We start from the raw sequence: 27,500 nt of genomic DNA on the forward strand, positions 1-27,500 counted from the left end.
GGAGGGAGGGGGTGACGGAGACGGGGAGGGGTGTGGGGAAGGGGATGATGGAGACGGGGAGGGGTGTAGGGAGCGAGGGGGTGACGGAGACGGGGAGGGGTGTAGGGGAGAGCGAGGGGGGTGACGGAGACGGGGAGGGGTGTAGGGGAGCGAGGGGGTGTTTGAGACGGGGAGAGGTGTGGGGGAGGGAGGGGTGATGGAGACGGGGAGGGTGTAGGGGAGCGAGGGGGTGACGGAGACGGGGAGGGGTGTAGGGGAGGGAGGGGGTGACGGAGACGGGGAGGGTGTGGGGAAGGGGGTGATGGAGACGGGGAGGGGTGTAGGGAGCGAGGGGGTGACGGAGACGGGGAGGGGTGTAGGGGAGGGAGGGGGTGGATGGAGACGGGGAGGGGTGTAGGGGGAGCGAGGGGGTGACGGAGACGGGGAGGGGTGTAGGGGAGCGAGGGGGTGACGGAGACGGGGAGGGGTGTAGGGGAAAGGAGGGGATGACACGGACAGGGAGGGGGTGTCGGAGACGGGGAGGGGTTGTAGGGGAGGGAGGGTGTGACGGAGACGGGGAGGGGTGTGGGGAAGGGGGTGATGGAGACGGGGAGGGGTGTAGGGGAGGGAGGGGGGTGACGGAGACGGGAGGGGTGTGGGAAGGGGGTGATGGAGACGGGGAGGGGGTGTAGGGGAGCGAGGGGGTGACGGAGACGGGGAGGGTGTAGGGGAGCGAGGGGGTTGACGGAGACGGGGAGGGGTGTAGGGGAGCGAGGGGGTGTTGGAGACGGGGGAGAGGTGTGGGGGAGGGAGGGGTGATGGAGACGGGGAGGGGAGGGGTGTAGGGGAGCGAGGGGGTGACACGGACAGGGAGGGGTGACGGAGACGGGGAGGGGTGTAGGGGAGGGAGGGGGGTGATGGAGATGGGGAGGGGTGTAGGGGAGGGAGGGGTGACGGAGACGGGGAGGGGTGTAGGGGAGGGAGGGGATGACACGGACAGGGAGGGGGTGACGGAGACGGGGAGAGGTGTGGGGGAGGGAGGGGGTGATGGAGACGGGGAGGGGTGTAGGGGAGGGAGGGGGTGACGGAGACGGGGAGGGGTGTAGGGGAGGGAGGGGATGACACGGGACAGGGAGGGGGTGACGGAGACGGGGAGGGGTGTAGGGGAGCGAGGGGGGTGATGGAGATGGGGAGGGGTGTAGGGGAGGGAGGGGGTGACGGAGACGGGGAGGGGTGTAGGGGAGGGAGGGGATGACACGGACAGGGAGGGGGTGGACGGAGACGGGGAGAGGTGTGGGGGAGGGAGGGGGTGATGGAGACGGGGAGGGGTGTAGGGGAGGGAGGGGGTGACGGAGACGGGGAGGGTGTAGGGGAGGGAGGGGATGACACGGACAGGGAGGGGGGTGACGGAGACGGGGAGAGGTGTGGGGGAGGGAGGGGGTGATGGAGACGGGGAGGGGTGTAGGGGAGGGAGGGGGTGACGGAGACGGGGAGGGGTGTAGGGGAGGGAGGGGATGACACGGACAGGGAGGGGGTGACGGAGACGGGGAGGGGTGTAGGGGAGCGAGGGGGAGGGGTGTAGAGGAAGGAGGGGATGCTGGATGCGTTTATGCACGACGTTTCCCATCATCACACACTCACCCCTCGCCCGCCTACTCCCTCGCCCCTTTCCCCTTCACTCCATCTCCCCGCTCCTCCCTCCCCTCCCTCACCGAAACCTCGGCCACGCGGAGAGGATGTCGTCGCCGGGGCGACCGTCCCCAAAACACGGCGAGCCTGTCCGCCGGGTCCCACCCGTGACTATAAGAGCCCGGCCGCCTGCGGCACGGAGGGAGACACGGCGCGGCAGACGGAGCGACAGCGGCGGAGAGAATCAAATCGAGGGGAGCGGGCGGCGGAAATGGCGTCGGGCGTCTGCTGGCTCTTGCTGGCCTGGGCGGTGGCGGCGGGGACGGGGCCCGGGGCCCCGCGCCTCGGACCTGCCCCACTGGGTGTCCATCATGCCCGGCTTCTACGTGGCGTGGGACTTCGACACGGACACGCAGAACATCACCTTCTACGTGGAGGCGGCCCACCATGGGCTGGGTGGGGATCGGCTTCACCCCCAGCGGCGGCATGGACCGCGCCGACATGATGACGGCCTGGATCCGCGACGGAAAGCCCTACTTCCACGTGAGGGAGCGTCCCCGGGGAGGAGGGAGCGCCCGGCTGGGGGTGGGGGAAACAGGGAGACAGGGGCTGCAAACCCGGATGGAGTGGCGGGGTGGTGGTGGTGGGCAGTGGGGGGGGGGAGGAGGGAAGTAAAGTTCTGATGCGGGAGGGAGTGCCTACCACGAAATGAGGGAGCGTCCCAAGAGGTGACGGAGGGAATGGAACGGGGCAGTGAATCCACGGAGGGAGGAAATATCCTCGGGGGTTGGGATGGAGCGAAAGAGAATGGGGAATCTAGAAAAGTGTAATGAAAGGAGGGGGCGGGGGAGAGGGAGGGTCGGGGCAATGGAGGGAGAGGAGTAGTTAGGACAGGAGGGGAGCGGGAGGGAGGGTCCCATTGTGGGACCGTGGTTCGCTGGTGATAGGTTGAGCCAGGGGACTAGACCTCAATGCAAAGGTTCGTTCCAGGGCGGGAGGAGGGGACGGCAGGTGGAGGGGGGTGGGGGGGAGGGGAGGGGACGGCAGGTGGGGGGGGGGTGGGGGGAGGGGAGGGGACGGCAGGTGGAGGGGGGGGTGGGGGGGAGGGGTGGGGACGGCAGGTGGAGGGGGGGTGGGGGGGGAGGGGAGGGGACGGCAGGTGGGGGGGGTGGGGGGGGGAGGGGAGGGGACGGCAGGTGGGGGGGAGGGGAGGGGACGGCAGGTGGGGGGGAGGGCAGGTAACGAGCTGTCGTGCTGGTTTGCTTCGAGCGCCCGGGGTGGAGAGACAAGACAGCGCTCGGGGAAGGGGCAAACCGGGAAGAGAGGGAGCGCTCCGCCGAAGGGGCAGGGCGCACCCCGGGTAGGGTGGGGAGGGCGGTCACGAATCCGTGGCTTTTCTCCCGAATTCCACGTCCATGGCTGTCCGGCGGAAGGAGGTGGGGGTGGGACGTGTTCCAGGGAGGGAGCGCCTCTGGGAGGGAGGGGAGGGCTGTCAAAGGGGCAGAGTGGGATTCGCAGAGCGGGTGGGGGCTCAAGGGCAAGCGGCCTCAAGATGGCGCGTAACGGGGAGACAGAGAGTTCCGGGGAACCATAGGCAATGGGGGACGGGGGGCAGGATTACGGGGCGAGGAGTGGTGGGTAAGTGGGTGCCAGACAGTCAGGGAGGGGCACTCACCCCTGTCTTCTTCCCCACCACCACCCCTCCCGCCAGGATCGCTACGGTGTGGGTACCGAAGGTACCGGTGATCGACGGTTCCCAGGACTGTACGCTCCTCTCCCTGACCCAGAACGGGACGCACACCTCCCTCAAGTTCCGGAGGCCGTTCCGGACCTGCGACCCGCAGGACATGGACATCACGGTGCGGCTCGAGCGGTGGGCGGGGTGGGGGAGAGGGAGGCCGGAAGGATAACGGAGAACCGACGTGGTCACACCGCACATTCCAGGGACGAGCGCGATATCCGGACAGTTCCCGTCTCCGTATCCCCCCCGGGTCAGACCCACACACACCGGGAGCACCGTGCACAGTTCCCGTCTCCGTATCCCCCTGGGTCAGACCCACACACACTGGGAGCACCGTGTACAGTTCCCGTCTCCGTATCCCCCTGGGTCAGACCCACACACACCGGGAGCACCGTGCACTGCTCCCGACTCCGTATCCCCCCTGGGTCAGACCCACACACACCGGGAGCACCGTGCACAGTTCCCGTCTCCGTATCCCCCCGGGTCAGACCCACACACACCGGGAGCACCGTGCACAGTTCCCGTCTCCGTATCCCCCCCCCGGGTCAGACCCACACACACCAGGAGCACCGTGCACAGTTCCCGTCTCCGTATCCCCCCCGGGTCAGACCCACACACCGGGAGCACCGTGTACAGTTCCCGTCTCCGTATCCCCCCCCGGGTCAGACCCACACACACCGGGGAGCACCGTGCACAGTTCCCGTCTCCGTATCCCCCCGGGTCAGACCCACACACACCGGGAGCACCGTGCACAGTTCCCGTCTCCGTATCCCCCCGGGTCAGACCCACACACACCGGAGCACCTTGCACAGTTCCCGTCTCCGTATCCCCCCCGGGTCAGACCCACACACACCGGGAGCACCGTGCACAGTTCCCGTCACCGTATCCCCCCGGGTCAGACCCACACACACCGGGAGCACCGTGCACAGTTCCCGTCTCCGTAATCCCCCCTGGGTCAGACCCACACACACCGGGAGCACCGTGCACAGTTCCCGTCTCCGTATCTCCCCCGGGTCAGACACACACACACCGGGAGCACCGTGCACAGTTCCCGTCTCTGTATCTCCCCGTGTCAGACCCACACACACCGGGAGCACCGTGCACTGTTCCCGTCTCCGTATCCCCCCGGGTCAGACCCACACACACCGGGAGCACCGTGCACAGTTCCCGTCTCCGTATCCCCCCTGGGTCAGACCCCCACACACCGGCAGCACCGTGCACAGTTCCCGTCTCCGTATCCCCCCGGGTCAGACCCACACACACCGGGAGCACCGTGCACAGTTCCCGTCTCCGTATCCCCCGGATCAGACCCACACTCACCGGGAGCACCGTGCACAGTTCCCGTCTCCGTATCCCCCCGGGTCAGACCCACACACACCGGGAGCACCGTGCACAGTTCCCGTCTCCGTATCCCCCCGGGTCAGACCCACACACACCGGGAGCACCGTGCACAGTTCCCGTCTCCGTATCCCCCTGGGTCAGACCCACACACACCGGGAGCACCGTGCACAGTTCCCGTCTCCGTATCCCCCCGGGTCAGACCCACACACCGGGAGCAACGTGTACAGTTCCCGTCTCCGTATCCCACCGGGTCAGACCCACACACACCGGGAGCACCGTGCACAGTTCCCGTCTCCGTATCCCCCCGGGTCAGACCCACACACACCGGGAGCACCGTGCACAGTTCCCGTCTCCGTATCCCCTCTGGGACAGACCCACACACACCGGGAGCACCGTGCACAGTTCCCGACTCTGTATCCCCCCCCGGGTCAGACTCAAACACACCGGGAGCACCGTGCACAGTTCCCGTCTCTGTATCCCCTCTGGGACAGACCCACACACACCGGGAGCACCGTGCACAGTTCCCGTCTCCGTATCGCCCCGGGTCAGACCCACACACACCGGGAGCACCGTGCACAGTTCCCGTCTCCGTATCCCCCCCCGGGTCAGACCCACACACACCGGGAGCACCGTGCACAGTTCCCGTCTCCGTATCTCCCCCGGGTCAGACCCACACACACCGGGAGCACCGTGCACAGTTCCCGTCTCCGTACCGCCCCTGGTCAGACCCACACACACCGGGAGCACCGTGCACAGTTCCCGTCTCCGTATCTCCCCCGGGTCAGACCCACACACACCGGGAACACCGTGCACAGTTCCCGTCTCCGTATCCCCCCGGGTCAGACCCACACACACCGGGAGCACCGTGTACAGTTCCCGTCTCCGTATTCCCCCGGGTCAGACCCACACACTCCGGGAGCACCGTGCACAGTTCCCGTCTCCGTATCCCCCCGGGTCAGACCCACACACACCGGGAGCACCGTGCACAGTTCCCGTCTCCGTATCCCCCCGGGTCAGACCCACCCACCGGGAGCACCGTGTACAGTTCCCGTCTCCGTATCCCCCCCGGCTCAGACCCACACACACCGGGAGCACCGTGCACAGTTCCCGTCTCCGTATCCCCCCGGGTCAGACCCACACACACCGGGAGCACCGTGCACAGTTCCCGTCTCCGTATCCCCCCGGGTCAGAACCACACACACCGGGAGCACCGTGCACAGTTCCCGTCTCCGTATCCCCCCGGGTCAGACCCACACACACCGGGAGCACCGTGTACAGTTCCCGTCTCCGTATCCCCCCGGGTCAGACCCACACACACCGGGAGCACCGTGCACAGTTCCCGTCTCCGTATCCCCCCGGGTCAGACCCACACACACCGGGAGCACCGTGCACAGTTCCCGTCTCCGTATCCCCCCGGGTCAGACCCACACACACCGGGAGCACCGTGCACAGTTCCCGTCTCCGTATCCCCCCGGGTCAGACCCACACACACCGGGAGCACCGTGCACAGTTCCCGTATCCGTATCCCCCCGGGTCAGAACCACACACACCGGGAGCACCGTGCATAGTTCCCGTCTCCGTATCCCCCCGGGTCAGACATACACACACAGGGAGCACCGTGCACAGTTCCCGTCTCCGTATCCCCCCGGGTCAGACCCACACACACCGGGAGCACCGTGCACAGTTCCCGTCTCCGTATCCCCCCGGGTCAGACCCACACACACCGGGAGCACCGTGCACAGTTCCCGTCTCCGTATCCCCCCGGGTCAGACACACACACACCGGGAGCACCGTGCACAGTTCCCGTCTCCGTATCCCCTCTGGGACAGACCCACACACACCGGGAGCACCGTGCACAGTTCCGGACTCTGTATCCCCCCCCGGGTCAGACTCACACACACCGGGAGCACCGTGCACAGTTCCCGTCTCCGTATCCCCTCTGGGACAGACCCACACACACCGGGAGCACCGTGCACAGTTCCCGTCTCCGTATCGCCCCGGGTCAGACCCACACACACCGGGAGCACCGTGCACAGTTCCCGTCTCCGTATCCCCCCCCGGGTCAGACCCACACACACCGGGAGCACCGTGCACAGTTCCCGTCTCCGTATCTCCCCCGGGTCAGACCCACACACACCGGGAGCACCGTGCACAGTTCCCGTCTCCGTACCGCCCCTGGTCAGACCCACACACACCGGGAGCACCGTGCACAGTTCCCGTCTCCGTATCTCCCCCGGGTCAGACCCACACACACCGGGAACACCGTGCACAGTTCCCGTCTCCGTATCCCCCCGGGTCAGACCCACACACACCGGGAGCACCGTGTACAGTTCCCGTCTCCGTATTCCCCCGGGTCAGACCCACACACTCCGGGAGCACCGTGCACAGTTCCCGTCTCCGTATCCCCCCGGGTCAGACCCACACACACCGGGAGCACCGTGCACAGTTCCCGTCTCCGTATCCCCCCGGGTCAGACCCACCCACCGGGAGCACCGTGTACAGTTCCCGTCTCCGTATCCCCCCCGGCTCAGACCCACACACACCGGGAGCACCGTGCACAGTTCCCGTCTCCGTATCCCCCCGGGTCAGACCCACACACACCGGGAGCACCGTGCACAGTTCCCGTCTCCGTATCCCCCCGGGTCAGAACCACACACACCGGGAGCACCGTGCACAGTTCCCGTCTCCGTATCCCCCCGGGTCAGACCCACACACACCGGGAGCACCGTGTACAGTTCCCGTCTCCGTATCCCCCCGGGTCAGACCCACACACACCGGGAGCACCGTGCACAGTTCCCGTCTCCGTATCCCCCCGGGTCAGACCCACACACACCGGGAGCACCGTGCACAGTTCCCGTCTCCGTATCCCCCCGGGTCAGACCCACACACACCGGGAGCACCGTGCACAGTTCCCGTCTCCGTATCCCCCCGGGTCAGACCCACACACACCGGGAGCACCGTGCACAGTTCCCGTATCCGTATCCCCCCGGGTCAGAACCACACACACCGGGAGCACCGTGCATAGTTCCCGTCTCCGTATCCCCCCGGGTCAGACATACACACACAGGGAGCACCGTGCACAGTTCCCGTCTCCGTATCCCCCCGGGTCAGACCCACACACACCGGGAGCACCGTGCACAGTTCCCGTCTCCGTATCCCCCCGGGTCAGACCCACACACACCGGGAGCACCGTGCACAGTTCCCGTCTCCGTATCCCCCCGGGTCAGACACACACACACCGGGAGCACCGTGCACAGTTCCCGTCTCCGTATCCCCTCTGGGACAGACCCACACACACCGGGAGCACCGTGCACAGTTCCCGTCTCCGTATCGCCCCGGGTCAGACCCACACACACCGGGAACACCGTGCACAGTTCCCGTCTCCGTATCCCCCCGGGTCAGACCCACACACACCGGGAGCACCGTGCACAGTTCCCGTCTCCGTATCCCCCCGGGTCAGACCCACACACACCGGGAGCACCGTGCACAGTTCCCGTCTCCGTATCCCCCCTGGGTCAGACCCCCACACACCGGGAGCACCATGCACAGTTCCCGTCTCCGTATCCCCCTGGGTCAGACCCACACACACCGGGAGCACCGTGTACAGTTCCCGTCTCCGTATCCCCCCGGGTCAGACCCACACACTCCGGGAGCACCGTACACAGTTCCCGTCTCCGTATCCCCCCCGGGTCAGACTCACACACACCGGGAGCACCGTGCACAGTTCCAGTCTCCGTATCCCCCCGGGTCAGACCCACACACACCGGGAGCACCGTGCACAGTTCCCATCTCCGTATACCCCGTGGGTCAGACCCACACACACCGGGAGCACCGTGCACAGTTCCCGTCTCCGTATCCCCCCGGGTCAGACTCACACACACCGAGAGCACCGTGCACAGTTCCCATCTCCGTATCTCCCCGGGTCAGACTCACACACACCGGGAGCACCGTGCACAGTTCCCGTCTCCGTATCCCCTCTGGGACAGACCCACACACACCGGGAGCACCGTGCACAGTTGCCGTCTCCGTATCCCCCCGGGTCAGACCCACACACACCAGGAGCACCGTGCACAGTTCCCTTCTCCGTATCCCCCCCGGGTCAGTCCCACACACACCGGGAGCACCGTGCACAGTTCCCGTCTCCGTATCACCCCCGGGTCAGACCCACACACAGCGGGAGCACCGTGCACAGTTCCCGTCTCCGTATCCCCCCGGGACAGACTCACACACACCGGGAGCACCGTGCACAGTTCCCGTCTCCGTATCCCCCCGGGTCAGACCCACACACACCGGGAGCACCGTGTACAGTTCCCGTCTCCGTATTCCCCCGGGTCAGACCCACACACTCCGGGAGCACCGTGTACAGTTCCCGTCTCCGTATCCCCCCCGGGTCAGACCCACACACACCGGGAACACCGTGCACAGTTCCGGTCTCCGTATCCCCCCGGGTCAGACCCACACACACCGGGAGCACCGTGCACAGTTCCCGTCTCCGTATCCCCCCGGGTCAGACCCACACACACCGGGAGCACCGTACACAGTTCCCGTCTCCGTATCCCCCCCGGGTCAGACTCACACACACCGGGAGCACCGTGCACAGTTCCAGTCTCCGTATCCCCCCGGGTCAGACCCACACACACCGGGAGCACCGTGCACAGTTCCCGTCTCCGTATACCCCGTGGGTCAGACCCACACACAGCGGGAGCACCGTGCACAGTTCCCGTCTCCGTATCCCCCCGGGTCAGACCCACACACACCGGGAGCACCGTGCACAGTTCCCGTCTCCGTATCCCCCCGGGTCAGACTCACACACACCGGGAGCACCGTGCACAGTTCCCATCTCCGTATCTCCCCGGGTCAGACCCACACACACCGGGAGCACCGTGTACAGTTCCCGTCTCCGTATCCCCCCCAGGTCAGACCCACACACACCGGGAGCACCGTGCACAGTTCCCGTCTCCGTATCCCCCCGGGTCAGACTCACACACACCGGGAGCACCGTGCACAGTTCCCATCTCCGTATCTCCCCGGGTCAGACCCACACACACCGGGAGCACCGTGTACAGTTCCCGTCTCCGTATCCCCCCCGGGTCAGACCCACACACACCGGGAGCACCGTGCACATTTCCCCTCTCCGTATCCCCCCGGGTCGGACCCACACACACCGGGAGCACCGTGCACAGTTCCCGTCTCCGTATCCCCCCGGGTCATACTCACACACACCGGGAGCACCGTGCACAGTTCCCGTCTCCGTATACCCCGTGGGTCAGACCCACACACACCGGGAGCACCGTGCACAGTTCCCGTCTCCGTATCCCCCCGGGACAGACTCACACACACCGGGAGCACCGTGCACAGTTCCCGTCTCCGTATCGCCCCGGGTCAGACCCACACACACCGGGAGCACCGTGTACAGTTCCCGTCTCCGTATCCCCCCGGGGTCAGACCCAGATACACAGGGAGCACCGTGCACAGTTCCTGTCTCCGTATCCCCCCGGGTCAGACCCACACACACCAGGAGCACCGTGCACAGTTCCCTTCTCCGTATCCCCCCCGGGTCAGACCCACACACACCGGGAGCACCGTGCACAATTCCCGTCTCCGTATCACCCCCGGGTCAGACCCACACACAGCGGGAGCACCGTGCACAGTTCCCGTCTCCGTATCCCCCCGGGACAGACTCACACACACCGGGAGCACCGTGCACAGTTCCCGTCTCCGTATCCCCCCGGGTCAGACCCCCACACACCGGGAGCACCGTGCACAGTTCCCGTCTCCGTATCCCCCCGGGTCAGACCCACACACACCGGGAGCACCGTGCACAGTTCCCGTCTCCGTATCCCCCCGGGTCAGACCCACACACACCGGGAGCACCGTGCACTGCTCCCGTCTCCGTATCGCACCCCCGGGTCAGACCCACACACACCGGGAGCACCATGCACAGTTCCCGTCTCCGTATCCCCCGGGTCAGACCCACACACACCAGGAGCACCGTGCACAGTTCCCGTCTCCGTATCCCCCGGGTCAGACCCACACACACCGGGAGCACCATGCACAGTTCCCGTCTCCGTATCCCCCCGGGTCAGACCCACACACACCGGGAGCACCGTGCACAGTTCCCGTCTCCGTATCCCCCCGGGTCAGACCCACACACACCGGGAGCACCGTGCACAGTTCCCGTCTCCGTATCCCCCTGGGTCAGACGTACACACACCGGGAGCACCGTGTACAGTTCCCGTCTCCGTATCCCCCCGGGTCAGACCCACACACCGGGAGCAACGTGTACAGTTCCCGTCTCCGTATCCCCCCGGGTCAGACCCACACACACCGGGAGCACCGTGCACTGCTCCCGTCTCCGTATCGCACCCCCGGGTCAGACCCACACACACCGGGAGCACCATGCACAGTTCCCGTCTCCGTATCCCCCGGGTCAGACCCACACACACCAGGAGCACCGTGCACAGTTCCCGTCTCCGTATCCCCCGGGTCAGACCCACACACACCGGGAGCACCATGCACAGTTCCCGTCTCCGTATCCCCCCGGGTCAGACCCACACACACCGGGAGCACCGTGCACAGTTCCCGTCTCCGTATCCCCCCGGGTCAGACCCACACACACCGGGAGCACCGTGCACAGTTCCCGTCTCCGTATCCCCCTGGGTCAGACGTACACACACCGGGAGCACCGTGTACAGTTCCCGTCTCCGTATCCCCCCGGGTCAGACCCACACACCGGGAGCAACGTGTACAGTTCCCGTCTCCGTATCCCCCCGGGTCAGACCCACACACACCGGGAGCACCGTGCACAGTTCCCGTCTCCGTATCCCCCCGGGTCAGACCCACACACACCGGGAGCACCGTGCACAGTTCCCGTCTCCGTATCCCCCCGGGTCAGACCCACACACACCGGGAGCACCGTGCACAGTTCCCGTCTCCGTATCCCCCCGGGTCAGAACCACACACACACCGGGAGCACCGTGCATAGTTCCCGTCTCCGTATCCCCCCGGGTCAGACATACACACACAGGGAGCACCGTGCACAGTTCCCGTCTCCGTATCCCCCCGGGTCAGACCCACACACACCGGGAGCACCGTGCACAGTTCCCGTCTCCGTATCCCCCCGGGTCAGACCCACACACACCGGGAGCACCGTGCACAGTTCCCGTCTCCGTATCCCCTCTGGGACAGACCCACACACACCGGGAGCACCGTGCACAGTTCCCGACTCTGTATCCCCCCCCGGGTCAGACTCACACACACCGGGAGCACCGTGCACAGTTCCCGTCTCCGTATCCCCTCTGGGACAGACCCACACACACCGGGAGCACCGTGCACAGTTCCCGTCTCCGTATCCCCCCCCGGGTCAGACCCACACACACCGGGAGCACCGTGCACAGTTCCCGTCTCCGTATCGCCCCTGGTCAGACCCACACACACCCGGAGCACCGTGCACAGTTCCCGTCTCCGTATCTCCCCCGGGTCAGACCCACACACACCGGGAGCACCGTGCACAGTTCCCGTCTCCGTATCGCCCCTGGTCAGACCCACACACACCGGGAGCACCGTGCACAGTTCCCGTCTCCGTATCTCCCCCGGGTCAGACCCACACACACCGGGAACACCGTGCACAGTTCCCGTCTCCGTATCCCCCCGGGTCAGACCCACACACACCGGGAGCACCGTGTACAGTTCCCGTCTCCGTATTCCCCCGGGTCAGACCCACACACTCCGGGAGCACCGTGTACAGTTCCCGTCTCCGTATCCCCCCCGGGTCAGACCCACACACACCGGGAACACCGTGCACAGTTCCCGTCTCCGTATCCCCCCGGGTCAGACCCACACACACCGGGAGCACCGTGCACAGTTCCCGTCTCCGTATCCCCCCGGGTCAGACCCACACACACCGGGAGCACCGTACACAGTTCCCGTCTCCGTATCCCCCCCGGGTCAGACTCACACACACCGGGAGCACCGTGCACAGTTCCAGTCTCCGTATCCCCCCGGGTCAGACCCACACACACCGGGAGCACCGTGCACAGTTCCCGTCTCCGTATACCCCGTGGGCCAGACTCACACACACCGGGAGCACCGTGCACAGTTCCCGTCTCCGTATCCCCCCGGGTCAGACCCACACACACCGGGAGCACCGTGCACAGTTCCAGTCTCCGTATCCCCCCGGGTCAGACCTACACACACCGGGAGCACCGTACACAGTTCCCGTCTCCGTATCCCCCTCGGGTCATACTCACACACTCCGGGAGCACCGTGCACAGTTCCAGTCTCCGTATCCCCCCGGGTCAGACCCACACACACCGGGAGCACCGTGCACAGTTCCCGTCTCCGTATACCCCGTGGGTCAGACCCACACACACCGGGAGCAGCGTGCACAGTTCCCGTCTCCGTATCCCCCCGGGTCAGACCCACACACACCGGGAGCACCGTGCACAGTTCCCGTCTCCGTATCCCCCCGGGTCAGACTCACACACACCGGGAGCACCGTGCACAGTTCCCATCTCCGTATCTCCCCGGGTCAGACCCACACACACCGGGAGCACCGTGTACAGTTCCCGTCTCCGTATCCCCCCGGGTCAGACTCACACACACCGGGAGCACCGTGCACAGTTCCCGTCTCCGTATCCCCCTGGGTCAGACGTACACACACCGGGAGCACCGTGTACAGTTCCCGTCTCCGTATCCCCCCGGGTCAGACTCACACACACCGGGAGCACCGTGCACAGTTCCCGTCTCCGTATCCCCCCGGGTCAGACCCACACACACCGGGAGCACCGTGCACAGTTCCCGTCTCCGTATCCCCCCGGGTCAGACCCACACACACCGGGAGCACCGTGCACAGTTCCCGTCTCCGTATCCCCCTGGGTCAGACCCACACACACCGGGAGCACCGTGCACAGTTCCCGTCTCCGTATCCCCCCGGGTCAGACCCACACACCGGGAGCAACGTGTACAGTTCCCGTCTCCGTATCCCACCGGGTCAGACCCACACACACCGGGAGCACCGTGCACAGTTCCCGTCTCCGTATCCCCCCGGGTCAGACCCACACACACCGGGAGCACCGTGCACAGTTCCCGTCTCCGTATCCCCTCTGGGACAGACCCACACACACCGGGAGCACCGTGCACAGTTCCCGACTCTGTATCCCCCCCCGGGTCAGACTCAAACACACCGGGAGCACCGTGCACAGTTCCCGTCTCTGTATCCCCTCTGGGACAGACCCACACACACCGGGAGCACCGTGCACAGTTCCCGTCTCCGTATCGCCCCGGGTCAGACCCACACACACCGGGAGCACCGTGCACAGTTCCCGTCTCCGTATCCCCCCCCGGGTCAGACCCACACACACCGGGAGCACCGTGCACAGTTCCCGTCTCCGTATCTCCCCCGGGTCAGACCCACACACACCGGGAGCACCGTGCACAGTTCCCGTCTCCGTACCGCCCCTGGTCAGACCCACACACACCGGGAGCACCGTGCACAGTTCCCGTCTCCGTATCCCCCCGGGTCAGACCCACCCACCGGGAGCACCGTGTACAGTTCCCGTCTCCGTATCCCCCCCGGCTCAGACCCACACACACCGGGAGCACCGTGCACAGTTCCCGTCTCCGTATCCCCCCGGGTCAGACCCACACACACCGGGAGCACCGTGCACAGTTCCCGTCTCCGTATCCCTCCGGGTCAGAACCACACACACCGGGAGCACCGTGCACAGTTCCCGTCTCCGTATCCCCCCGGGTCAGACCCACACACACCGGGAGCACCGTGTACAGTTCCCGTCTCCGTATCCCCCCGGGTCAGACCCACACACACCGGGAGCACCGTGCACAGTTCCCGTCTCCGTATCCCCCCGGGTCAGACCCACACACACCGGGAGCACCGTGCACAGTTCCCGTCTCCGTATCCCCCCGGGTCAGACCCACACACACAGGGAGCACCGTGCACAGTTCCCGTCTCCGTATCCCCCCGGGTCAGACCCACACACACCGGGAGCACCGTGCACAGTTCCCGTCTCCGTATCCCCCCGGGTCAGACCCACACACACCGGGAGCACCGTGCACAGTTCCCGTATCCGTATCCCCCCGGGTCAGAACCACACACACCGGGAGCACCGTGCATAGTTCCCGTGTCCGTATCCCCCCGGGTCAGACATACACACACAGGGAGCACCGTGCACAGTTCCCGTCTCCGTATCCCCCCGGGTCAGACCCACACACACCGGGAGCACCGTGCACAGTTCCCGTCTCCGTATCCCCCCGGGTCAGACCCACACACACCGGGAGCACCGTGCACAGTTCCCGTCTCCGTATCCCCCCGGGTCAGACACACACACACCGGGAGCACCGTGCACAGTTCCCGTCTCCGTATCCCCTCTGGGACAGACCCACACACACCGGGAGCACCGTGCACAGTTCCGGACTCTGTATCCCCCCCCGGGTCAGACTCACACACACCGGGAGCACCGTGCACAGTTCCCGTCTCCGTATCCCCTCTGGGACAGACCCACACACACCGGGAGCACCGTGCACAGTTCCCGTCTCCGTATCGCCCCGGGTCAGACCCACACACACCGGGAGCACCGTGCACAGTTCCCGTCTCCGTATCCCCCCCCGGGTCAGACCCACACACACCGGGAGCACCGTGCACAGTTCCCGTCTCCGTATCGCCCCTGGTCAGACCCACACACACCGGGAGCACCGTGCACAGTTCCCGTCTCCGTATCTCCCCCGGGTCAGACCCACACACTCCGGGAGCACCGTGTACAGTTCCCGTCTCCGTATCCCCCCCGGGTCAGACCCACACACACCGGGAACACCGTGCACAGTTCCCGTCTCCGTATCCCCCCGGGTCAGACCCACACACACCGGGAGCACCGTGCACAGTTCCCGTCTCCGTATCCCCCCGGGTCAGACCCACACACACCGGGAGCACCGTGCACAGTTCCCGTCTCCGTATCCCCCCTGGGTCAGACCCCCACACACCGGGAGCACCATGCACAGTTCCCGTCTCCGTATCCCCCTGGGTCAGACCCACACACACCGGGAGCACCGTGTACAGTTCCCGTCTCCGTATCCCCCCGGGTCAGACCCACACACTCCGGGAGCACCGTACACAGTTCCCGTCTCCGTATCCCCCCCGGGTCAGACTCACACACACCGGGAGCACCGTGCACAGTTCCAGTCTCCGTATCCCCCCGGGTCAGACCCACACACACCGGGAGCACCGTGCACAGTTCCCATCTCCGTATACCCCGTGGGTCAGACCCACACACACCGGGAGCACCGTGCACAGTTCCCGTCTCCGTATCCCCCCGGGTCAGACTCACACACACCGAGAGCACCGTGCACAGTTCCCATCTCCGTATCTCCCCGGGTCAGACTCACACACACCGGGAGCACCGTGCACAGTTCCCGTCTCCGTATCCCCTCTGGGACAGACCCACACACACCGGGAGCACCGTGCACAGTTCCCGTCTCCGTATCCCCTCTGGGACAGACCCACACACACCGGGAGCACCGTGCACAGTTCCCGTCTCCGTATCCCCTCTGGGACAGACCCACACACACCGGGAGCACCGTGCACAGTTGCCGTCTCCGTATCCCCCCGGGTCAGACCCACACACACCAGGAGCACCGTGCACAGTTCCCTTCTCCGTATCCCCCCCGGGTCAGTCCCACACACACCGGGAGCACCGTGCACAGTTCCCGTCTCCGTATCACCCCCGGGTCAGACCCACACACAGCGGGAGCACCGTGCACAGTTCCCGTCTCCGTATCCCCCCGGGACAGACTCACACACACCGGGAGCACCGTGCACAGTTCCCGTCTCCGTATCCCCCCGGGTCAGACCCACACACACCGGGAGCACCGTGTACAGTTCCCGTCTCCGTATTCCCCCGGGTCAGACCCACACACTCCGGGAGCACCGTGTACAGTTCCCGTCTCCGTATCCCCCCCCGGGTCAGACCCACACACACCGGGAACACCGTGCACAGTTCCGGTCTCCGTATCCCCCCGGGTCAGACCCACACACACCGGGAGCACCGTGCACAGTTCCCGTCTCCGTATCCCCCCGGGTCAGACCCACACACACCGGGAGCACCGTACACAGTTCCCGTCTCCGTATCCCCCCCGGGTCAGACTCACACACACCGGGAGCACCGTGCACAGTTCCAGTCTCCGTATCCCCCCGGGTCAGACCCACACACACCGGGAGCACCGTGCACAGTTCCCGTCTCCGTATACCCCGTGGGTCAGACCCACACACAGCGGGAGCACCGTGCACAGTTCCCGTCTCCGTATCCCCCCGGGTCAGACCCACACACACCGGGAGCACCGTGCACAGTTCCCGTCTCCGTATCCCCCCGGGTCAGACTCACACACACCGGGAGCACCGTGCACAGTTCCCATCTCCGTATCTCCCCGGGTCAGACCCACACACACCGGGAGCACCGTGTACAGTTCCCGTCTCCGTATCCCCCCCAGGTCAGACCCACACACACCGGGAGCACCGTGCACAGTTCCCGTCTCCGTATCCCCCCGGGTCAGACTCACACACACCGGGAGCACCGTGCACAGTTCCCATCTCCGTATCTCCCCGGGTCAGACCCACACACACCGGGAGCACCGTGTACAGTTCCCGTCTCCGTATCCCCCCCGGGTCAGACCCACACACACCGGGAGCACCGTGCACATTTCCCCTCTCCGTATCCCCCCGGGTCGGACCCACACACACCGGGAGCACCGTGCACAGTTCCCGTCTCCGTATCCCCCCGGGTCATACTCACACACACCGGGAGCACCGTGCACAGTTCCCGTCTCCGTATACCCCGTGGGTCAGACCCACACACACCGGGAGCACCGTGCACAGTTCCCGTCTCCGTATCCCCCCGGGACAGACTCACACACACCGGGAGCACCGTGCACAGTTCCCGTCTCCGTATCGCCCCGGGTCAGACCCACACACACCGGGAGCACCGTGTACAGTTCCCGTCTCCGTATCCCCCCGGGGTCAGACCCAGATACACAGGGAGCACCGTGCACAGTTCCTGTCTCCGTATCCCCCCGGGTCAGACCCACACACACCAGGAGCACCGTGCACAGTTCCCTTCTCCGTATCCCCCCCGGGTCAGACCCACACACACCGGGAGCACCGTGCACAATTCCCGTCTCCGTATCACCCCCGGGTCAGACCCACACACAGCGGGAGCACCGTGCACAGTTCCCGTCTCCGTATCCCCCCGGGACAGACTCACACACACCGGGAGCACCGTGCACAGTTCCCGTCTCCGTATCCCCCCGGGTCAGACCCCCACACACCGGGAGCACCGTGCACAGTTCCCGTCTCCGTATCCCCCCGGGTCAGACCCACACACACCGGGAGCACCGTGCACAGTTCCCGTCTCCGTATCCCCCCGGGTCAGACCCACACACACCGGGAGCACCGTGCACTGCTCCCGTCTCCGTATCGCACCCCCGGGTCAGACCCACACACACCGGGAGCACCATGCACAGTTCCCGTCTCCGTATCCCCCGGGTCAGACCCACACACACCAGGAGCACCGTGCACAGTTCCCGTCTCCGTATCCCCCGGGTCAGACCCACACACACCGGGAGCACCATGCACAGTTCCCGTCTCCGTATCCCCCCGGGTCAGACCCACACACACCGGGAGCACCGTGCACAGTTCCCGTCTCCGTATCCCCCCGGGTCAGACCCACACACACCGGGAGCACCGTGCACAGTTCCCGTCTCCGTATCCCCCTGGGTCAGACGTACACACACCGGGAGCACCGTGTACAGTTCCCGTCTCCGTATCCCCCCGGGTCAGACCCACACACCGGGAGCAACGTGTACAGTTCCCGTCTCCGTATCCCCCCGGGTCAGACCCACACACACCGGGAGCACCGTGCACTGCTCCCGTCTCCGTATCGCACCCCCGGGTCAGACCCACACACACCGGGAGCACCATGCACAGTTCCCGTCTCCGTATCCCCCGGGTCAGACCCACACACACCAGGAGCACCGTGCACAGTTCCCGTCTCCGTATCCCCCGGGTCAGACCCACACACACCGGGAGCACCATGCACAGTTCCCGTCTCCGTATCCCCCCGGGTCAGACCCACACACACCGGGAGCACCGTGCACAGTTCCCGTCTCCGTATCCCCCCGGGTCAGACCCACACACACCGGGAGCACCGTGCACAGTTCCCGTCTCCGTATCCCCCTGGGTCAGACGTACACACACCGGGAGCACCGTGTACAGTTCCCGTCTCCGTATCCCCCCGGGTCAGACCCACACACCGGGAGCAACGTGTACAGTTCCCGTCTCCGTATCCCCCCGGGTCAGACCCACACACACCGGGAGCACCGTGCACAGTTCCCGTCTCCGTATCCCCCCGGGTCAGACCCACACACACCGGGAGCACCGTGCACAGTTCCCGTCTCCGTATCCCCCCGGGTCAGACCCACACACACCGGGAGCACCGTGCACAGTTCCCGTCTCCGTATCCCCCCGGGTCAGAACCACACACACACCGGGAGCACCGTGCATAGTTCCCGTCTCCGTATCCCCCCGGGTCAGACATACACACACAGGGAGCACCGTGCACAGTTCCCGTCTCCGTATCCCCCCGGGTCAGACCCACACACACCGGGAGCACCGTGCACAGTTCCCGTCTCCGTATCCCCCCGGGTCAGACCCACACACACCGGGAGCACCGTGCACAGTTCCCGTCTCCGTATCCCCCCGGGTCAGACCCACACACACCGGGAGCACCGTGCACAGTTCCCGTCTCCGTATCCCCTCTGGGACAGACCCACACACACCGGGAGCACCGTGCACAGTTCCCGACTCTGTATCCCCCCCCGGGTCAGACTCACACACACCGGGAGCACCGTGCACAGTTCCCGTCTCCGTATCCCCTCTGGGACAGACCCACACACACCGGGAGCACCGTGCACAGTTCCCGTCTCCGTATCCCCCCCCGGGTCAGACCCACACACACCGGGAGCACCGTGCACAGTTCCCGTCTCCGTATCGCCCCTGGTCAGACCCACACACACCCGGAGCACCGTGCACAGTTCCCGTCTCCGTATCTCCCCCGGGTCAGACCCACACACACCGGGAGCACCGTGCACAGTTCCCGTCTCCGTATCGCCCCTGGTCAGACCCACACACACCGGGAGCACCGTGCACAGTTCCCGTCTCCGTATCTCCCCCGGGTCAGACCCACACACACCGGGAACACCGTGCACAGTTCCCGTCTCCGTATCCCCCCGGGTCAGACCTACACACACCGGGAGCACCGTGTACAGTTCCCGTCTCCGTATTCCCCCGGGTCAGACCCACACACTCCGGGAGCACCGTGTACAGTTCCCGTCTCCGTATCCCCCCCGGGTCAGACCCACACACACCGGGAACACCGTGCACAGTTCCCGTCTCCGTATCCCCCCGGGTCAGACCCACACACACCGGGAGCACCGTGCACAGTTCCCGTCTCCGTATCCCCCCGGGTCAGACCTACACACACCGGGAGCACCGTACACAGTTCCCGTCTCCGTATCCCCCCCGGGTCAGACTCACACACACCGGGAGCACCGTGCACAGTTCCAGTCTCCGTATCCCCCCGGGTCAGACCCACACACACCGGGAGCACCGTGCACAGTTCCCGTCTCCGTATACCCCGTGGGCCAGACTCACACACACCGGGAGCACCGTGCACAGTTCCCGTCTCCGTATCCCCCCGGGTCAGACCCACACACACCGGGAGCACCGTGCACAGTTCCAGTCTCCGTATCCCCCCGGGTCAGACCTACACACACCGGGAGCACCGTACACAGTTCCCGTCTCCGTATCCCCCTCGGGTCATACTCACACACTCCGGGAGCACCGTGCACAGTTCCAGTCTCCGTATCCCCCCGGGTCAGACCCACACACACCGGGAGCACCGTGCACAGTTCCCGTCTCCGTATACCCCGTGGGTCAGACCCACACACACCGGGAGCACCGTGCACAGTTCCCGTCTCCGTATCCCCCCGGGTCAGACCCACACACACCGGGAGCACCGTGCACAGTTCCCGTCTCCGTATCCCCCCGGGTCAGACTCACACACACCGGGAGCACCGTGCACAGTTCCCATCTCCGTATCTCCCCGGGTCAGACCCACACACACCGGGAGCACCGTGTACAGTTCCCGTCTCCGTATCCCCCCGGGTCAGACTCACACACACCGGGAGCACCGTGCACAGTTCCCATCTCCGTATCTCCCCGGGTCAGACCCACACACACCGGGAGCACCGTGTACATTTCCCGTCTCCGTATCCCCCCCGGGTCAGACCCACACACACCGGGAGCACCGTGCACATTTCCCCTCTCCGTATCCCCCCGGGTCAGACCCACACACGCCGGGAGCACCGTGCACAGTTCCCGTCTCCGTATCCCCCCGGGTCATACTCACACACACCGGGAGCACCGTGCACAGTTCCCGTCTCCGTATACCCCGTGGGTCAGACCCACACACACCGGGAGCACCGTGCACAGTTCCCGTCTCCGTATCCCCCCGGGACAGACTCACACACACCGGGAGCACCGTGCACAGTTCCCGTCTCCGTATCGCCCCGGGTCAGACCCACACACACCGGGAGCACCGTGTACAGTTCCTGTCTCCGTATCCCCCCGGGGTCAGACCCAGATACACAGGGAGCACCGTGCACAGTTCCTGTCTCCGTATCCCCCCGGGTCAGACCCACACACACCAGGAGCACCGTGCACAGTTCCCTTCTCCGTATCCCCCCCGGGTCAGACCCACACACACCGGGAGCACCGTGCACAATTCCCGTCTCCGTATCACCCCCGGGTCAGACCCACACACAGCGGGAGCACCGTGCACAGTTCCCGTCTCCGTATCCCCCCGGGACAGACTCACACACACCGGGAGCACCGTGCACAGTTCCCGTCTCCGTATCCCCCCGGGTCAGACCCCCACACACCGGGAGCACCGTGCACAGTTCCCGTCTCCGTATCCCCCCGGGTCAGACCCACACACACCGGGAGCACCGTGCACAGTTCCCGTCTCCGTATCCCCCCGGGTCAGACCCACACACACCGGGAGCACCGTGCACTGCTCCCGTCTCCGTATCGCACCCCCGGGTCAGACCCACACACACCGGGAGCACCATGCACAGTTCCCGTCTCCGTATCCCCCGGGTCAGACCCACACACACCAGGAGCACCGTGCACAGTTCCCGTCTCCGTATCCCCCGGGTCAGACCCACACACACCGGGAGCACCATGCACAGTTCCCGTCTCCGTATCCCCCCGGGTCAGACCCACACACACCGGGAGCACCGTGCACAGTTCCCGTCTCCGTATCCCCCCGGGTCAGACCCACACACACCGGGAGCACCGTGCACAGTTCCCGTCTCCGTATCCCCCTGGGTCAGACGTACACACACCGGGAGCACCGTGTACAGTTCCCGTCTCCGTATCCCCCCGGGTCAGACCCACACACCGGGAGCAACGTGTACAGTTCCCGTCTCCGTATCCCCCCGGGTCAGACCCACACACACCGGGAGCACCGTGCACAGTTCCCGTCTCCGTATCCCCCCGGGTCAGACCCACACACACCGGGAGCACCGTTACACAGTTCCCGTCTCCGTATCCCCCCGGGTCAGACCCACACACACCGGGAGCACCGTGCACAGTTCCCGTCTCCGTATCCCCCCGGGTCAGAACCACACACACACCGGGAGCACCGTGCATAGTTCCCGTCTCCGTATCCCCCCGGGTCAGACATACACACACAGGGAGCACCGTGCACAGTTCCCGTCTCCGTATCCCCCCGGGTCAGACCCCACACACACCGGGAGCACCGTGCACAGTTCCCGTCTCCGTATCCCCCCGGGTCAGACCCACACACACCGGGAGCACCGTGCACAGTTCCCGTCTCCGTATCCCCCCGGGTCAGACCCACACACACCGGGAGCACCGTGCACAGTTCCCGTCTCCGTATCCCCTCTGGGACAGACCCACACACACCGGGAGCACCGTGCACAGTTCCCGACTCTGTATCCCCCCCCGGGTCAGACTCACACACACCGGGAGCACCGTGCACAGTTCCCGTCTCCGTATCCCCTCTGGGACAGACCCACACACACCGGGAGCACCGTGCACAGTTGCCGTCTCCGTATCGCCCCGGGTCAGACCCACACACACCGGGAGCACCGTGCACAGTTCCCGTCTCCGTATCCCCCCCCGGGTCAGACCCACACACACCGGGAGCACCGTGCACAGTTCCCGTCTCCGTATCGCCCCTGGTCAGACCCACACACACCGGGAGCACCGTGCACAGTTCCCGTCTCCGTATCTCCCCCGGGTCAGACCCACACACACCGGGAGCACCGTGCACAGTTCCCGTCTCCGTATCGCCCCTGGTCAGACCCACACACACCGGGAGCACCGTGCACAGTTCCCGTCTCCGTATCTCCCCCGGGTCAGACCCACACACACCGGGAACACCGTGCACAGTTCCCGTCTCCGTATCCCCCCGGGTCAGACCCACACACACCGGGAGCACCGTGTACAGTTCCCGTCTCCGTATTCCCCCGGGTCAGACCCACACACTCCGGGAGCACCGTGTACAGTTCCCGTCTCCGTATCCCCCCCGGGTCAGACCCACACACACCGGGAACACCGTGCACAGTTCCCGTCTCCGTATCCCCCCGGGTCAGACCCACACACACCGGGAGCACCGTGCACAGTTCCCGTCTCCGTATCCCCCCGGGTCAGACCTACACACACCGGGAGCACCGTACACAGTTCCCGTCTCCGTATCCCCCCCGGGTCAGACTCACACACACCGGGAGCACCGTGCACAGTTCCAGTCTCCGTATCCCCCCGGGTCAGACCCACACACACCGGGAGCACCGTGCACAGTTCCCGTCTCCGTATACCCCGTGGGTCAGACTCACACACACCGGGAGCACCGTGCACAGTTCCCGTCTCCGTATCCCCCCGGGTCAGACCCACACACACCGGGAGCACCGTGCACAGTTCCAGTCTCCGTATCCCCCCGGGTCAGACCTACACACACCGGGAGCACCGTACACAGTTCCCGTCTCCGTATCCCCCTCGGGTCAGACTCACACACTCCGGGAGCACCGTGCACAGTTCCAGTCTCCGTATCCCCCCGGGTCAGACCCACACACACCGGGAGCACCGTGCACAGTTCCCGTCTCCGTATACCCCGTGGGTCAGACCCACACACACCGGGAGCACCGTGCACAGTTCCCGTCTCCGTATCCCCCCGGGTCAGACCCACACACACCGGGAGCACCGTGCACAGTTCCCGTCTCCGTATCCCCCCGGGTCAGACTCACACACACCGGGAGCACCGTGCACAGTTCCCATCTCCGTATCTCCCCGGGTCAGACCCACACACACCGGGAGCACCGTGTACAGTTCCCGTCTCCGTATCCCCCCCAGGTCAGACCCACACACACCGGGAGCACCGTGCACAGTTCCCGTCTCCGTATCCCCCCGGGTCAGACTCACACACACCGGGAGCACCGTGCACAGTTCCCGTCTCCGTATCCCCCCCGGGTCAGACCCACACACACCGGGAGCACCGTGCACATTTCCCCTCTCCGTATCCCCCCGGGTCAGACCCACACACACCGGGAGCACCGTGCACAGTTCCCGTCTCCGTATCCCCCCGGGTCAGACTCACACACACCGGGAGCACCGTGCACAGTTCCCGTCTCCGTATACCCCGTGGGTCAGACCCACACACACCGGGAGCACCGTGCACAGTTCCCGTCTCCGTATCCCCCCGGGACAGACTCACACACACCGGGAGCACCGTGCACAGTTCCCGTCTCCGTATCGCCCCGGGTCAGACCCACACACACCGGGAGCACCGTGTACAGTTCCCGTCTCCGTATCCCCCGGGTCAGACCCACACACACCAGGAGCACCGTGCACAGTTCCCGTCTCCGTATCCCCCCGGGTCAGACCCACACACACCAGGAGCACCGTGCACAGTTCCCGTCTCCGTATCACCCCCGGGTCAGACCCACACACAGCGGGAGCACCGTGCACAGTTCCCGTCTCCGTATCCCCCCGGGACAGACTCACACACACCGGGAGCACCGTGTACAGTTCCCGTCTCCGTATCCCCCGGGTCAGACCCACACACACCAGGAGCACCGTGCACAGTTCCCGTCTCCGTATCCCCCCGGGTCAGACCCACACACACCGGGAGCACCGTGTTCAGTTCCCGTCTCCGTATCCCCCCTGGGTCAGACCCACACACACCGGGAGCACCGTGCACAGTTCCCATCTCCGTATCCCCCCGGGTCAGACCCACACACACCGGGAGCACCGTGCACAGTTCCCGTCTCCGTATCGCCCCGGGTCAGACCCACACACACCGGGAGCACCGTGCACATTTCCCGTCTCCGTATCGCCCCGGGTCAGACCCACACACACCGGGAGCACCGTGCACAGTTCCCGTCTCCGTATCGCCCCGGGTCAGACCCACACACACCGGGAGCACCGTGCACAGTTCCCGTCTCCGTATCTCCCCCGGGTCAGACCCACACACACCGGGAACACCGTGCACAGTTCCCGTCTCCGTATCCCCCCGGGTCAGACCCACACACACCGGGAGCACCGTGTACAGTTCCCGTCTCCGTATTCCCCCGGGTCAGACCCACACACTCCGGGAGCACCGTGTACAGTTCCCGTCTCCGTATCCCCCCCGGGTCAGACCCACACACACCGGGAACACCGTGCACAGTTCCCGTCTCCGTATCTCCCCGGGTCAGACCCACACACACCGGGAGCACCGTGCACAGTTCCCGTCTCCGTATCCCCCCGGGTCAGACCTACACACACCGGGAGCACCGTACACAGTTCCCGTCTCCGTATCCCCCCCGGGTCAGACTCACACACACCGGGAGCACCGTGCACAGTTCCAGTCTCCGTATCCCCCCGGGTCAGACCCACACACACCGGGAGCACCGTGCACAGTTCCCGTCTCCGTATACCCCGTGGGTCAGACCCACACACACCGGGAGCACCGTGCACAGTACCCGTCTCCGTATCCCCCCGGGTCAGACCCACACACACCGGGAGCACCGTGCACAGTTCCCGTCTCCGTATCCCCCCGGGTCAGACCTACACACACCGGGAGCACCGTACACAGTTCCCGTCTCCGTATCCCCCCCGGGTCAGACTCACACACACCGGGAGCACCGTGCACAGTTCCAGTCTCCGTATCCCCCCGGGTCAGACCCACACACACCGGGAGCACCGTGCACAGTTCCCGTCTCCGTATACCCCGTGGGTCAGACCCACACACACCGGGAGCACCGTGCACAGTTCCCGTCTCCGTATCCCCCCGGGTCAGACTCACACACACCGGGAGCACCGTGCACAGTTCCCATCTCCGTATCTCCCCGGGTCAGACCCACACACACCGGGAGCACCGTGTACAGTTCCCGTCTCCGTATCCCCCCCAGGTCAGACCCACACACACCGGGAGCACCGTGCACAGTTCCCGTCTCCGTATCCCCCCGGGTCAGACTCACACACACCGGGAGCACCGTGCACAGTTCCCATCTCCGTATCTCCCCGGGTCAGACCCACACACACCGGGAGCACCGTGTACAGTTCCCGTCTCCGTATCCCCCCCGGGTCAGACCCACACACACCGGGAGCACCGTGCACATTTCCCCTCTCCGTATCCCCCCGGGTCAGACCCACACACACCGGGAGCACCGTGCACAGTTCCCGTCTTCGTATCCCCCCGGGTCAGACATACACACACAGGGAGCACCGTGCACAGTTCCCGTCTCCGTATCACCCCCGGGTCAGACACACACACACCGGGAGCACCGTGCACAGTTCCCGTCTCCGTATCCCCCCGGGTCAGACTCACACACCGGGAGCACCGTGCACAGTTCCCGTCTCCGTATCCCCCCGGGTCAGACCCACACACACCGGGAGCACCGTGCACAGTTCCCGTCTCCGTATCCCCCCGGGACAGACTCACACACACCGGGAGCACCGTGCACAGTTCCCGTCTCCGTATCGCCCCGGGTCAGACCCACACACACCGGGAGCACCGTGTACAGTTCCCGTCTCCGTATCCCCCCGGGGTCAGACCCAGATACACAGGGAGCACCGTGCACAGTTCCCGTCTCCGTATCCCCCCGGGTCAGACCCACACACACCAGGAGCACCGTGCACAGTTCCCTTCTCCGTATCCCCCCCGGGTCAGACCCACACACACCGGGAGCACCGTGCACAGTTCCCGTCTCCGTATCACCCCCGGGTCAGACCCACACACAGCGGGAGCACCGTGCACAGTTCCCGTCTCCGTATCCCCCCGGGACAGACTCACACACACCGGGAGCACCGTGCACAGTTCCCGTCTCCGTATCCCCCCGGGTCAGACCCACACACACCGGGAGCACCGTGTTCAGTTCCCGTCTCCGTATCCCCCCTGGGTCAGACCCACACACACCGGGAGCACCGTGCACAGTTCCCATCTCCGTATCCCCCCGGGTCAGACCCACACACACCGGGAGCACCGTGCACAGTTCCCGTCTCCGTATCGCCCCGGGTCAGACCCACACACACCGGGAGCACCGTGCACAGTTCCCGTCTCCGTATCGCCCCGGGTCAGACCCACACACACCGGGAGCACCGTGCACAGTTCCCGTCTCCGTATCGCCCCGGGTCAGACCCACACACACCGGGAGCACCCTACCCTCCTTTCACTCCCCACTC

At 66.0% G+C, this 27,500-nt stretch overlaps 1 protein-coding gene across 1 annotated transcript in view; it reads left to right on the top strand.

Moving 5' to 3' along the window:
* Positions 1–2,109: 2,109 nt before the first annotated feature.
* The window catches only part of LOC132390510 (DBH-like monooxygenase protein 2), a gene marked incomplete at its 3' end in the record, with an annotated part of 178,865 nt that continues 153,474 nt past the window's right edge, over positions 2,110–27,500 (top strand). The window contains exons 1-2 of the mRNA XM_059963120.1: positions 2,110–2,193; positions 3,396–3,467. Coding sequence (XP_059819103.1) covers positions 2,110–2,193; positions 3,396–3,467 — 156 coding nt within the window. The remainder of the gene's footprint in view (positions 2,194–3,395; positions 3,468–27,500) is intronic.

The sequence above is a fragment of the Hypanus sabinus genome, unplaced genomic scaffold, assembly GCF_030144855.1.
Source record: "Hypanus sabinus isolate sHypSab1 unplaced genomic scaffold, sHypSab1.hap1 scaffold_934, whole genome shotgun sequence".
In the NCBI taxonomy this organism is placed as follows: Eukaryota; Metazoa; Chordata; class Chondrichthyes; order Myliobatiformes; family Dasyatidae; genus Hypanus; species Hypanus sabinus.